We start from the raw sequence: 14,982 nt of genomic DNA on the forward strand, positions 1-14,982 counted from the left end.
GACAAATCATACTGAACGGCATTCTGTGCCCCTGGCCAGAATTATGTGGCAGCTCAGCCCCGGCCTCGGCCTCTGCAGATACGTATTGACATTATTGGCAACTGCAGGAAATATTGCCGCCGGAGAATTTGTACCGGAACTCCCGCTGTGATGCGGGGTCGTCGCCTCGACGACCTCGCACAAGCATCAATTTCTCTACTTTATCCCCCGTTCCCACCTGCATTATTTCCCGTCGTCGATTTTACTCTCTCTGCTATTCAATACTGAGCCCCCTGAATGAATGTCAGCCAGATCGTGGAGGACTCGGTTCGGTATTGTGACAGATCCCCCATGTCTAGGGCCTGCGACCGCTGCTCGAAGCTAGTGCGTGGAATTTCCTCGTTCTTCGCTTTGCAGAGACAACTAAACAGATGCTATAGAAAACCCAGTGCAACTATGAAGACCCCTGTGCGCGGTGCACTCGGCTGAACTTGCAATGCAAAAGAGAACGGCCGCTGCGAAGCAGGGGCCGGCCGAGAAAGCAATCCTCTCGTGTCCTTTATCCGTCCCCCCTTGCTACGACCCCCAGTGAAAGGGCCGCTTCTCCTAGCCTCCCATCGCTGGCGACCGATCACGACCCATCTTGCATAGATTCCCCACAACCCCAGACCAGCTCGCCGGCAACGGCCACGGTGGTACCCTCAGCCAGGCGGCCAAGGCCGGCAGACTCGTCAAGTGGGTTCGTCAACTGTCTGACCCTGGTCGAAAACCTCCCTAATTTGCCCATCGATGCTCTGTCCGCGGCTGATCTCCTGCATCAGCTGCTTTCACAATCGGGCGAGCTGGGACTATACGGCATCTTACCCCAGAATTGCCACATTACCCACTCGTTCAGAGAGTCGCTTGGCATCGAGCTTTTGTACGCGCTGCTTGCCATATCGCTTGAGCTCCTGCCGTATAACGATGGGGTGGACTACGAAAATGAGCGCGCGTTAGCCAAGGATACTCTTCGCATGAGTGCCTTGGCATTGACACCGAACCTGTCGTGGAAAAGCCGTCAGGTCAAGCTCTGTAATTCTCTCTGTCTGTTATTTCTCAGTTACACATATTGTCTAAGTAGTGAGTTTGTAGAGATTGCAATACGCTGGAACCATCTTGCGTGGGTCATTTTCAATGACCAGGTCCGGGGCAGGGACTGCACATCAGCCGAACATGAGGTGGAGAGGCGGTACGTCAGCGTAGAATCATCTCTTCCCCGTGTCGGCTTCAAACTAACAATGTGTATGAAGCACCGCAATGGGCTTATCTTTTCAAGACAGGTAACTTGCATGGCCTGCCTTCCAGTCTCCTTCACCAACGCGCCTTACCTCTAACACGCTGCAGTATCCTTGCCTTACTACATCATGAACGCCCCCCAGCTTCCAAAACTGGTTCCCGTTGCTGTTCCATGCCGTTCATACCAGATGATCTTTGGCATGGAGGGATATCACGGGAGCAGTTTGCCATGCACCAGGAGTCGACAACTACAACAAACCCTCAACATTCCTACTTTCAGTTGTATTGTCCACTAGTCCAGTAAGTCCCCCACCCTTCTACTATTCCTACCATCAGACTTTGATCTTAGGCTGAGCAATACAAGACTATTAAACTACGTCCTGGATAATTATGCCGAGCGCAACAGAAACTGGGAACTGGCTATTGAATTGGCCAAGGATTTCTTTTTCGATTTTCCACCACAGTTGCTGAACTTCAATGCTTTGAGTCTCCTCTACCAGGCCGAGTCAATGATATGGCTGCATGGAATATTCCTAATACTCTGTTAGTATCAGCCCGTTTTCTGTATGCAGACTACCGCATCACGCTTCTGACTCAACAAGTCTAGATGGCGACATGGATCTACTTAACCTTCTTCTTGATCCACAATTCCTGCAACACACCGAATTTGCTGATTTATTGGATCATTCACTTCTTATCGCTGAGGTAATGTCAATCCTCTGATCTCTATATCACGCCCGTAGCTCGCTAACCAAATGGACTGACTCTTCAGGTCCTACCTCATTTAATACGGCTCGACCCCTATCTGACATGTCTGTCGCCCGCTTCTGTCTATTTCGTTGTTCTTTCCTCTGTTATCCAGTGTCTGGCTCTTCGTCAATACATTTCTTTGGCCGATGGTCTGGAGAATCCCGCTATTGTTGTACCCGAAAAATTGGACAATTCTTCCCGTATCCACTTAAAAGTCCTTTCTCTACTCCATGAGAATGTGGGACGATGGGAACACCCTGTCGTGTCGGAGATATATCGTTTGCTTCTCTATTGCACTTCTCAAGCACTTGATCGATCTTCTACCAACCACAGCAAAATATCTGCTCTTGTTTTGATGCAATACAGATGGTGCGGGCATGGTACTGGCATCCTCGCCTTGAGCAATACTGCTGCACTTTCAGAGTGGACATTCCCAGTCCCGCCTGACGAGGAAATTTGGTCATGGAATGGTGAACTGGAAGTGACTCTGTATGCTGTAGTTACAAGGCTTTGTGATCCCACCATGCGAATGTGCCAACCTGGATATTTTGATCTGTCCCTATGTGACCAGAAGCTACCGACCAGAAACAACGACAACTCAGATATAAGACGGCTGGTCCTTAACGGCCAGAAAAACCAGGCCATCCGCTTCCGTAAGTTCTATGATCCAACATCCACCCAGAGGAGGGTTGGCGTTTATTAATCTATCTTTTGTGGCCAGTTATACGGCGATGCCATCGCTCGTTCGTCGCCATCGGACAATCCGGCTGCCCATTGCTGGACGAGATTCTACCTCTTGCAAGCACATTTTCAAGCATTCTGACCGCGCTTCTAGCCCTCGCAGCCCGATTGCAAACAGTTGTAGACTCTGCAAATATAGCAGTGAGAGCTGTTGACGACAATCTAACCATCTCAGACACAGAATCGCCATCCACAGACGCTTTGAATTGGCATCAGGTTACTATTTCGGGTATTCGATCAAAACTGATTCGTCTTCAATCTGGAGGTACCCAAGAAGGTGATTTAAAGGAAGTCTTAGCTGCGTCCCTATTGCTTTCTATGTTCGGATTTCCACTGCAAGTCAATAATTGGTCCTTGCACGTTCAAGGAATGATCGCACTGATCGAATCTACCGAGCCGACTATCATTGATTCTCTTTCCGTTGCTCGGTTCGTGCGTACTTGTGCCGCTTATAATGATATTTCGGCTTTCTCTCTCGGACGTCTGGAGGATAGCCACCTGGCGTGGCTAAAGTGGAATATCTGCCCGGTCGGGGGATCTGGCAAGGCTTATCCCCATTCTCAAACGCCCAGCTTTACCCCGTTTGAAGTCACAATCGGGTACCCTGAATCCCTCATTACGATTATTGCTATGATGTCAGCCATGTTCGAAGAAAAGCGGATTTGTGCTCGAATCAGCACATCACTATATGGTCGCCTGAAACATGCCTTTGACAACACTATGGCGGAATCACGGCTACCAGTTTTCAATGACCCCGCTGTCAACAACACACTAAACGGCCTTTCTTGTGTCACGATGATAGAAGTGCTTCTCGAATCATGGATTCCTCCAGGCGCAGTTAATAATCTTTCACCTCACCTTGCTACTTCAGTATTGACCGCCTGGGAATGTATTCGGAAAGCTGCTTTGATTTACTTGTGGCGTGGAGGCTTCGAAGCGAACCCGATGATAGCACTCACTTCAACCCGCAGCGAGATCTCTGAATCGTACATTCGACTATTAACCTACAGCATTGGCAGCCTAGTTGATCATGCTGAATCGGAAGGTCTCACGATAGCCAACGCCATGCTCTGGAGCCTGGTTGTTGTGGGAAATGAGTGCTGCATGCAGCCGATGCTGCGTCAGGAAGTTCTGCGATTGCTGGACCGAGCGCAAAAACATTTCTCAATAGCTCATTTCGACCATGTATCTCGTCTCTTACAGGAGCTGTGGATTCGGGCTGATAATCCTGTCTCGGAGGCTTCTCCCGGAATGCAGGGCATGCTGAATCTACAGGGACTGAGCCGACAATTTGATCTCTGTATACCCCTATTTTGAATCATAGGCGTTTTTATTTGTGGATATGATTCATCTATTCTTCTTTGTTTCATTCATTAGAGTTTCATAGCTGCTAAGCTCTTTGCACGATCGAATACTTATATTTACATATGCCAATGATGTCATGATCACCTTGAATAATTTTCGTATAGTTTAAATCGGTACATCCATTATAGTTGCCTGTACTATCTAGGTAGCATCGGGGACTGTATTGCATGGAATGCCTATTTCTCAATGCTAGTAGTCTATGCCAATCACGGATTTTCTCTTACTTCAAATGCGTGTCTAATTCCGAGGTCTGGAAGGGGAGGTCGATAGACCTTTTGGACATCATCCATCCATAGATGGTACCTGGAGTGCTCTTCTCTCTTGCCTCTTTAACTGCAACACTGCCCTAAATACAAATAAGTGCTATATAAATGGTCGCCTCACAGGAAGGTACCTTAGAGAGACGCTCAAACCCTCTGCTAGTTCAACTATCGTGTCAGTTACGACTACCTAGGTAATGTACCAGTAGCCCCCTCTCTCTTAAAAACAAGCCAAAAAATACGATCAATCATCATTTTCTTTGTTCCTTTTTCCCCCAGACTCCCCGCCACCGTGGAAATCTCCGAAGGAATAATTCTTCGGATGCCGTTCTTGGGTTAACGTCTGTTTGAAAGCCTCAGTTACGACTTACGATGCAGCTCTAGGATCAATATCAATGCTTGCACGGCATGGGGACTAGCGGGTGGTATTCTGGAAGCTACTCGAGCTAACATAATCAACGGCACATAAGGGTTCTAGTAAGGCCTGATTCCAGAAGCTAACATCTATATTCTAAGTCCTGTATTGATGTATACAGTTTTGATAGTCGAGTAGCCCTCTAGACCAGCTTGCCCCAATTCCCTCCCGATCCCACTCTGTTTCATGCCACCAAAGGGGGCCCGAATATCACCATCATTACTACTGTTGACCCAAACAGAGCCTGCCTGGATCTGATGAGCTACCCGATGCGCTCGTGTGATACTCTCGGTGAACACCGCTCCTCCTAGCCCATAGAGCGTGTCATTGGCTCTCTGGATGACCTCATCCTCCGAGGAGAACTTGCAGATCACCACCACAGGACCGAATATTTCCTCTCGGTAGATTGTCATGTTATCAGCGACTTCAGTAAACACTGTAGGCATGATGAAAAACCCTTTCTGCTGGTAACTAGATCGAGTTCCTCCAAGTAGAACAGTAGCTCCCTCTTTCTTGCCCCGCTCGATATAGCTGAGTATACGATCGTATTGGGCTTTGCTCACCTGAGGCCCGTGTGATGTTTCTTCAGCAAATGGATCTCCAACATGAGTTTCCTGCTCAATTACACCGACAAACTGCTCCAGGAAGCTGTCGTAAATCGTATCCTGCACAAAGATCCGGCTGGTTGCCGTGCAGATCTGGCCCTGGTTGCTCATGATCCCAACATATGCCCATTTAGCTGCCTGGTCAAGATCTGCATCGTTAAATACGATTAGGGGAGATTTTCCTCCTGTCTCAAGCGTGATGTTTTTTAAATTTCCCGCAGCCAGCTTCATAATCTCTTTTCCTGTCGCCGTACTTCCCGTGAATGCCACCTTCTCGACGCCCGGGTGTTTCGCAATAGCCGCGCCCACATCGTAACCGAATCCATTCAGTACATTAACTACTCCTGGAGGAAATCCAGCTTCCTTGATCAGTTGGGCGAGGTATAAAGCGCTGAGCGGTGTCTGTTCAGCAGGCTTGAGGATCACCGTGTTACCACACTATTTTAAGGTCAGGTTATGATACAACGAGGCGGAGGGATTTAGATGAAGGCAAAACGTACCGCAAGTGCTGGACCGAGTTTCCATGCAGCCATACTCAAGGGATAATTCCAAGGGATGATCTGTCCACAAACTCCAATTGGCTCGCGCAGGGTGTAAATCAGCTTCTCCGGCGGGCCCTGAACAACTGCGCCATGGGTCTTATCTGCCCACCCAGCATAATACTCAAAGCAGGTAATTGTTTCTTCCAAATCTTCTTCTAGTGCGGCCTTGTATGGCTTCCCGTTATCCCAGGCCTCGAGCGTGGCGAGGTCTTCTCTATGGTCTCTGATGAGCTGGGCAAGGGCATAGAGAAGTTTTCCTCTTTTCGAAGCATCCAAACCGGCCCAACATGGATGTGAGAAAGCTTTTTGAGCAGCCGCAACGGCCAAGTCGACATCTTCGGCTGTTGCAATCTCAATTGTAGCTATCGGATTCTCGTCCCTATGCTATTCTGTCAGTTGTCATCAAATTTGACCTCAGCGCTGGTTTTGGAGAATCTCACGCGGGATTAATGCTCGTGAGCTTCTGTGATTTGACTCCTTCCACGAATTCATTGTTGATAAAAAGTCCGACTGGCAGACTCAAGGTCCGGCCGTTAGGTGCCGTGAGTTCAATGTTGGCTACCATTTTCTGATGATAATTTGAGAGCGGTACGAGTATCTGGAGCAGCGTTCGTCCCTATACAAATTTTATATGCAGAATTCAGAAAATAAATCAAGAGATGTCGTGTTTCATAAGTTATTCCTCTCACTCCTTTCTTTTGTCTCGTTTGCCGGGGCGACCTAAATGGAAAACAAAAAATCCCCCGCCGGGGAATTATTACGATACTTGGGTACTCACCAGCATGTACCTACTCTACCATTACTTTACACTTTTTTGCCTTCGCCAGGCAGTTTCTTGGTCTAAAACTCTTATGTATGAATTGTTGTAGCTAGTGTCGGACATTGAGAAGCACGAAATCGTTCATTAGCCAGAAAATTAACCATGTTGATTACCTATCCACTCCGAAACTTGACCCGCCGGAGCTTCTCCCAGAACCTGACTGATAACGCGATTTCCAACACGTAGAAGCTAGAAGAGCCTCTCCTTACGAAACGTTCACAGAGGATGAAACCATATAATAAAGTCGCAGCAGTTCCAAACGCTCTGCTCCGGAGCAACAGGGATTGACCAACGCTGACGAAAGCCATGTAACTTTACCGGCAAGGCCGTGAAGCTCACGCTAGATACTCTCGCCATAGTGCGTGAGCTTGTGACGCAGGAAGCAATGGTACACAGACACGAAGAGCCTCCATGCAGATTGTTGCAAGACAGTCCCAAGCTTGATCAATTCCCTGTGCGGGGCACTTCTCCTTTGCGATATGATCTTTCGAGGAGAAATAATTCCGGGGAAGGTGAACAGAAATTAGTTGCCGTTGGCATCTGTGACTACATGTTCAGAAAGTGTCGGTAAAATAGAGGGCTGTGGCGTGGAAATGAGTATCGCATGACGAACTGCTAGCCTTACAGGAGACAAGTATAGCCAGCAATAAACCGATGTATTCATACGTATACTGAACTAAATAGTAGATTGTACCCTTCGCGTGGTTCAGATATTCCGACGAAATCCTATAGGAAGCCAAGTAGGGGCAACCCAAGTCTCCGGATTCCCATCCAGATATTGAATCAGAGCCCCTGTCAAAGCCGATGCGCAGGATACGCACCGAGTCATCCCCTCTCCATTGTGTCCCACGGACATGAACTCACCCTTGCGCTCCTTGTACGGCCTGCCAACGATACTTGCCCCGTTGTTCGTAAATGCTAGAATACCCGTCCAGTCATAGGTCACATCCTTTGAATCAATATTCTCAAAAAAGCTGGGAAACATTGTCTCGAGAAAGTCGAACATATTTTTACGAACCGGGTGAGTCTCGGGAAGTGTGACAGAGTCGTCAAAATCGCCTATAAACTCAGCCGTAGAGTCGCCGTAGAGAAAAAGGCCTCCGTTCTTCCTCTGGATCATCCACTGCCACATATCATCGTACCCGAATCCAGGTTTCAGTTCGGGTCGACTGGGAACATTCGGTTGGACCGCCATCACATGACATTTAGCAGCAAACACGCCCTTGGTGCCTTTCAAGGGAGGAAGAAGGTGGCTAGCGTATGCATTCGTTGCGTGGAAGACGCAGCGTGCAGAGATGGAGCCTTTTCCAGTTGTTACTGTGTATTTGTAGCTTGCAGCGTTCGCATCATAAGAGACATTCGAGACTGGTGCATATGGATGAAGCGTTAGAGAGGGCATTTGCGACTTCGCGTGTTTGAGCATGGCGTGGACTAGTTTTCGAGGGTACAAGGTCCCCGACTTTTCGATGAAAGCAGCTCCGTTCTCCGCTAATGTAGGTGGAATATCTACTCTCTGTGTAGCGGTCAGTTCCATTGTAACACAACTGCAGATCCCTGATCTGGAAGGAGAGTACGTACTTGAAGGACCTCCTCAGGGGTCAGCAGGTAACCTTCATGACGGAGGCCATGTTCGATGCCAAATTTCAAATCTTCCGCGTAGGCTTCGCGTTGTTCCGCCGTCTTGAAAACTACAATCGTACCGTCTAGGCGAAGGTCAATTTCATCGGCAACTCCCAGCTCGGCCACAACATCCAAAGTCATGTCCCGGTTGACAAGCATCAACTGGCGTAGTCGTACCGCATCCTCGACGCCAAAAGTGGCCGCTAGCTCACGAATATCAAAGGCCTCCGGTCGGCAAAGGTGCCCGCCATTCCTTCCAGTTCCTCCTGTACAGATTCCGCGAGCTTCCAGGACGGCGACTCGGAGGCCAGGTCGCGCCTTGCACAGTTCGTGGACCACTGTAGCGCCAGTGATTCCGCTGCCGATAATGGCCACGTCCACTTCAGTGGGTAGGCTTCGGTCTCTGAATTCATCATCCCAGTCAATATGGTGCTCTCCGATCCAATAGCTAATGCCTTCCTTTGTCCGCAGGGGAAATTCCGCGGGGTTGGGGGCTTGGGCTTCCAAGTCCGCGTCGCCCACTTGGGACGCAAATTGTTCCTTTTCCATCCAAGTCGCCATTGTTAACTTTGCGGGCCACTCGGCTGAATCGATTTTGAATTGCGATTGACATATCGCTGCTATGTCAGTATCCTTATATTTTTAAGTGAAGTCCGTGGTTGCGTGACCTTAGAGAATCTGGTGGGGTGCTCCGGCGGGAAATACCTAGGTACCAAGTCTGTTGGAGACGATACCGGTAGTGGAAATGCCCGGCGGTCATTTAGGTACAGTATAGATGGTAGGTATAAAAACACGTATTCATTGTCAAGTTCGCGCATTTCCTCACACTAACGATTACCCTTTGTGAGAACAAGTTATTCATTCATTACCTTGTTATGGAGCAGTTGCCGTCTCTCAGCGTGCTGTCGGACGTACCGTCCTTGCCTCGTTGCGTTCGGGATGGCCCTGGAGAGTATTCCGATCTGGTGGCTTCAAGGTATCGACAACCCCTTCCCAATAACGTTACCGATGAAGGGCAATTAGTCATTGCTGACAGGATCTAGTCCGTCGTCGACGGCTCCCGTAGTATGCGGTGTCTGGAATGCGGATGACGTCGAGGATGGCAAGGAACAATTTACGGCTGAATGGGACGAGATGAAATACGTTTTAACAGGTAAGTATATTTCGTGGTCTGCGCTTCACGAGTGACCACTGACTCCCAGCTAGGCGAGTCAGAATGGGAAGATGCCACCTCTAGACGGCGCTTTATCGCCAAGTCGGGCAGTATGATCTGGTTTCCAAAAGGGTCGACCTCGGTGCTTGTGAGGAGCAAAAACCTGAGCACCATCTACGTGGAATCAGAGTATCGGAAGCCGTTGTCTGGCACAGAGCTCGCAAGCAAAATAAACTTATCTGATAGATTGGACGCGTTATATGAATCAGTCACTGAGTCATACTCTGCCGCGAATCTAAAATCCCAAGCCAATCACGAAGAGGCTCTCAAGTATATGCCAGGCGGTAATACACGCTCTGTTCTACACTATTATCCCTTCCCAATGAGCATCAAATCAGGCAAGGGGTGTCGTGTCACCTCGTTAGATGGGCATGAATATCTGGATTTCGTGTCCGAGTTCTCGGCCGCCCTTTTCGGACATTCTCACCCTGACATTGTCACGGCCGTCCAAAATACTGTTCAGAGCCGAGGTTTCAATCTGGGAGGTACTAGCGAGAATGAAGTCATCTTGGCTCGGCACATTGTTCATCGATTTAGGAGCATAGAGAAAGTGCGATTCACAAACTCGGGTACCGAAGCCAACACAATGGCACTCGCAGTAGCGTTAGCACACACCGGACGTAAAAAGGTAGCCGTCCATAGAGTTCCCTACCTGACCCATTAACTGTCCGCAACAACTCACTGTTTTCATTGATCATATTAGATACTCGTCTTTGCCGGAGGTTACCACGGGGCGTTCGCACACTTCGGCGCGGCCGGCCCAAATGCTCTGAATCTGCCACACCAATTTGTTATCGGTCAATACAACGATACCAGCTACAACAACAAATACATCACCGAAGAACTCGCTGCTATCTTAGTTGAACCAATGCAGGGCGCAAACGGAATGATACCAGCAAGCAAGGCATTCCTTGAATACCTGCGCAACGCAGCTACGGGAACCGGTGCAATCCTCATCTACGACGAGATTATAACGTCGAGGTTCCATATGGGAGGACTACAGGAATACCACGGGATCTATCCAGATATGACCACGGTTGGTAAATACCTGGCGGGTGGCTTCAGCTTTGGCGCATTTGGTGGACGCGCAGACATAATGTCTGCTCTCAACCCCAACGGGTTGTTCCATTCCGGCACCCACAACAACAACACCTTCTCTATGGCTGCCGGCGTTGCCGCCAGTAAGATTCTGACAGCAGAGAGCATATCACGCATCAACGCTCTCGGAGAGAAGCTTCGAGAAGGCATTAACGAGATTGTGGCTCGTTATAAAAGCGATTGGCTGCAGGCAACGGGCTTTGGGAGCACGATTGGTCTTCACTACAGCGGTCCTTATCCAACGAGACTCCGGGATACGTTTTTCTTCTTCCTGATCAGCAGGTCCATTTATATTGGGAAGAGGGGCTTCCTCTCGCTCAACTTGATGCACGAAGAGAAGGATGTGGATTACGCGCTTGCTGCAGTCGAGGACTTCTTTCGGGCGCTCCAGTGATTGGACAGTCCCTTCGTTGGATTATCTCATTCTGCTAACAGAGAGAAAGTAAAGAAAAGTTTCAGGAAAATATAAGATAAGACTGCCTGCCCAAAATAAGATCAATAGCTGAGAAGCTTGAAATGTCTGCCGCTTTAGGATATTGCCTCAGTATTAAACTTCAGTTGCTAATTCTCTTCTCTGAGTAATAACTCAAGTGAGCTAAATGTGCCTTAAATATAAGACTTGCAACGTACTGAGACAAGACAATCTGAAATTAATCAATGCAATTGATCAACATAAGCGGTTATATCCAAACACTTTTAGTGCAATAGTCGGATAACTTGAGATGAAACGAGATCCAAGCCAGGCATTAAGTTCTCAGCCGGGAAGGAAAACTCTCATTGACACTGAACATATATCAACGACCCAAGAGATTGACAACTGTTAATCACTCACATCTGGGTCTAGAGTGGTGATTCATACGCTGGTACTGGCGACTCAGTTTTCACAGAGTAGGCTTGTGGATAGCCGCGCATAGAAACCGAGGCTGACTAGAGCACAAATGAACGAAACCTCAACACGGACTGGCTATATGTGAAACTTCAGCTGCGAGAGTTGGAAGAGGAGCTTGGGTTGAACGCTGGAGACAAACGTTGGTGGGATTACAAACAACTCTTCAATCCTGGTGCCTCGCTCTTTTTATCACGTTTCTGTCCCAGCCTTTTACCTACCTAGCGCTTGGACTGGGGAGGGCCGATGTGTCCTATTTCCTTCCAGCTATGCCAAGTACCAAGGGCGTTGTTGCGACTACCACGGTTCTAGATATCAACCGAGGATTCTGAATCGCCTCCGGAATCGCAGTGTGCGTCAATATTGCAGAGTGCAACTTCCTTGGCTAATCTACTCATAGCACCAGTGGCACTCGAACGCATTGCATAGAAGATATATCTCTAGGTGCTCTTATACAAAATATATACATTTAGCTAACTATCGGTTGAACTAGGAGAGTGATCTCGCGTATAGAGAAGGACAACGATGCGTCGGATGACTCCTGAAACGTCTTGAAGACAGATGGAATCGCCGTTCATCATGTATGCTGGCTATTTCTTGATGCCCAAACGTATGCTTTCGGCTTGCGCAACCTTCTCGAGAACCCGCATCTTGGTCTACAACTGGCTTATAGCCCAGTTGATTCTTTGCTTTGCTGATATCCCATTGGCAACCACCCGCAAGGTATCTAAGGCGCTGACTGCGCATTTCCGGAAATCTAGTATTCAAAGTTAAAGCCCAATAAAGCTATTCGCCAAGCTGTGCAATGCTGACCACAAGCCAGAGCGGTATGACTTTGATTTGATCTGGTGGAACCGGATGACCGGCACCAGCGTACAATTTACGCGCAAAATCAAAGTAGGGGAGACTTACACCGTCAGAAATGAAGAAAGCTTGGCCGCCGTTGAGACGTCCCTCAAGTATTCGTTTAGCTGCCAGAATATGTGCTTCGCAGGCCTTTTCTACGTAGACGAATTCAAAAGAGTGGTTTGTTATCGCCAAGCTGCACGTTGTGTTGGCCTTTTTTGATTGTGTCCAGCAGTGTGCCCACACAGTTATCGTCGTTTTCGCCATAAAGTTCAGGGATGCGTATGACAGCGGTGGTCAGGGCGGATGGTGTGTCTGCAGCCTGCACCTCAGCATCTGCGATAGCCTTGGATTTGGCATATGGATTAGCATCTTTGCTGAACTCAGAGTAGAGCTTGGCGGTCTCTTCTGTCTGTTTTATGACAGGCATTTGCTCCAACGCAGAGTGTGAACCAGTGTAGATAAAGGCACGCGTGTTCTCCGTCTCACGAGTAGCCTTCAAGAGGTTGCGGATGCCGTCTACATTGGCTTGCGCAAGAGAGGTTCTAGAGCGATGTCCTTTGGCGAGGCAGTGTGGAAAACCACATGTGGATTGATTTTTGCGAAGAGGTCACCGACCTGCTGGGAATCACTGATATCTCTTGCATAGTAAGTGACGTCGTCTGGATATAGGTTCTGGGTTGGTTTCCGGCTGACAAACGTGGATGGCGGTGCATGTTGACTCTGCCTGTAGCGCCTTGACCAGATTGGAACCCAGATAGCCACAGCCACCGACGACCAGAACAACTCCCAGCTCAGAGCTAGAGGCCATGTTGAGAGTGATAATGAATGGGAGACTGCCTGCTAGAGATACAATGAACTATGGTGAAGCGGTTAGAAGGACAAAATAGAATGTGAAGGGTTGAGGTCATTTTGTATGGCACGTTCAGCCGCACCAGGATAGGACGTGTAGTTGACAGGATCACTTTAATGCTATCCCATAGGAGGTGAAAGGACATATAACTAGCTGATGGCGATATCGTGGCATCTACTAATCCCAAAATGGCGATTTTAAATTACACTAGCACCAACAAGATGTTTTCATCCCCATAGGGATATATCACACTTAGCTACGAGTATAGCCCGCTAAATCGGGAGGACTTGAAAGTTCAGCTTCTACATAGTAGGGGCAGAAGGAAACGTAACAGTAGTCAATGAGCAAAAACTCTCTATGCCATAGTATTAAGAACCATATTTACTACACCGTCACTATATCAACGGTATATGATGGAAAGCTATATCCTACCGTTATTATATCAACCACCCCTCCAGTATATAACCATCTATCATCAGCATGGAGCATCAGGCAGGAGACCGGATCGAACATATGCTTCGCCGAGTTCAGTCGTTGGACAATCTTTCTGTCGATGATGTTATTGAGTTAAGGAGTCTCTGAGTGGTTCATTGTTCTTGACAAGTTCAAGGTCTCTCCTACACAATACTGTGACTGGCTTTTCACCAGTGATTGATCGAACAACTACCGTGGATTTCCCTTTAAGATTGGAATATCTTATGCTATGGAAACTGGTTACATAACTATATATAATTATATATCTAACAAATAACCTGGAATCCGCCACCAGATTGATCAACATTGCCATGAAAGAAAGAATATAAGATCAACCAGTGCAATAAGATGTTCGATTAGGGTTTTCCTGAGTTGAGCAGGGATGAGTATTCCCCGTACTCAGCTTTCCTTCCTTTATTTCTTAACCATTGATGATGCAACTGGGAAATTTCGAGATTGCTTCCTGAGGTCATCCAAGGCCCTCCGCCAAAACCATACCCTGCACAAAGCAAACCAGCTGAGCTAGCTGTTACCAGGTTCGAGGCACTCGGAAATGCAGTTTGTATGAATTATTCGTCTAATTTCTACTATCAATGAGTGGCATCTACTGGATATGCTTACGTAGTGACTGGTGGCGCTAGGATGCAGGCTCTTAACCTCAGCGCGAGCTTTACTACAACACAGCTTCACTAGGCTCGCATTATTTGACCTTCCAAGAGCAATAGAAAGAAAAAAGCCATCAAGACACCACAAACAGAATTCCTATCAGTCAAGATCATCACACAAGCCTGTGATGTGACCGACGAAAGGGTATGATAGACGCGGGTTGGTGTTCTGAAGTAGACGAATAGATGAGGCTCAGCCAAGAGCTAGACCTACCGTATCCGGCAGGATTTGTTAGAACACTACTACCATTATATATACATCACCGTAATGAGCACTATTATGGCATGTGATCACGGAACTGAACATCGAAGCCCGGAGGCAATCAATGGTCTGGAGCATTGGTGCAACCAATTCCACCTTCAAAGACAGTGTAACCAGTTGAGTCTACACGTCCCCTAAGCAGCGCTCCTTGCATCTGCCGCCTGTTGGCTAGCTTCATCAAGAGAGCATTGTCTAGTCGTCCCAACAGCCCTGTTATGTAGGATATTCTCGTCCCAATCTGCCGGAACACGTGGCGCCAATGCGGATCAGGGACCTCTTGCGAATGGCATCCAGTGGAAACGAGTCATAAATC

The 14,982-nt window shown here is 48.1% G+C and overlaps 5 protein-coding genes across 5 annotated transcripts; 2 read left to right on the forward strand and 3 right to left on the reverse strand.

Moving 5' to 3' along the window:
- Window positions 1-330: 330 nt before the first annotated feature.
- Window positions 331-4,062, forward strand: EYB26_002485 (uncharacterized protein; the record flags this gene model as incomplete). Its single annotated transcript, XM_054261790.1, has 8 exons — window positions 331-363; window positions 420-1,207; window positions 1,269-1,298; window positions 1,363-1,554; window positions 1,619-1,797; window positions 1,862-1,959; window positions 2,027-2,657; window positions 2,726-4,062. 8 exons carry the CDS (start codon window positions 331-333, stop codon window positions 4,060-4,062), a joined length of 3,288 nt encoding a protein of 1,095 aa, XP_054117765.1.
- Window positions 4,063-4,874: 812 nt separating this feature from the next.
- Window positions 4,875-6,497, reverse strand: EYB26_002486 (uncharacterized protein; the record flags this gene model as incomplete). Its single annotated transcript, XM_054261791.1, has 3 exons — window positions 4,875-5,828; window positions 5,891-6,311; window positions 6,373-6,497. 3 exons carry the CDS (start codon window positions 6,495-6,497, stop codon window positions 4,875-4,877), a joined length of 1,500 nt encoding a protein of 499 aa, XP_054117766.1.
- Window positions 6,498-7,458: 961 nt separating this feature from the next.
- Window positions 7,459-8,933, reverse strand: EYB26_002487 (uncharacterized protein; the record flags this gene model as incomplete). Its single annotated transcript, XM_054261792.1, has 2 exons — window positions 7,459-8,265; window positions 8,331-8,933. The coding sequence occupies 2 exons, from the start codon at window positions 8,931-8,933 to the stop codon at window positions 7,459-7,461; spliced, it is 1,410 nt and encodes a 469-aa protein (XP_054117767.1).
- Window positions 8,934-9,247: 314 nt separating this feature from the next.
- On the forward strand, window positions 9,248-11,077 carry EYB26_002488 (uncharacterized protein; the record flags this gene model as incomplete). The annotated part of the gene is made up of 4 exons (XM_054261793.1): window positions 9,248-9,348; window positions 9,416-9,525; window positions 9,579-10,213; window positions 10,289-11,077. The coding sequence occupies 4 exons, from the start codon at window positions 9,248-9,250 to the stop codon at window positions 11,075-11,077; spliced, it is 1,635 nt and encodes a 544-aa protein (XP_054117768.1).
- A 1,507-nt stretch (window positions 11,078-12,584) lies between these two features.
- On the reverse strand, window positions 12,585-13,131 carry EYB26_002489 (uncharacterized protein; the record flags this gene model as incomplete). Its single annotated transcript, XM_054261794.1, has 2 exons — window positions 12,585-12,960; window positions 13,034-13,131. 2 exons carry the CDS (start codon window positions 13,129-13,131, stop codon window positions 12,585-12,587), a joined length of 474 nt encoding a protein of 157 aa, XP_054117769.1.
- Window positions 13,132-14,982: the final 1,851 nt, after the last annotated feature.

This window comes from Talaromyces marneffei, chromosome 2, assembly GCF_009556855.1.
Source record: "Talaromyces marneffei chromosome 2, complete sequence".
Lineage (NCBI taxonomy): Eukaryota > Fungi > Ascomycota > Eurotiomycetes > Eurotiales > Trichocomaceae > Talaromyces > Talaromyces marneffei.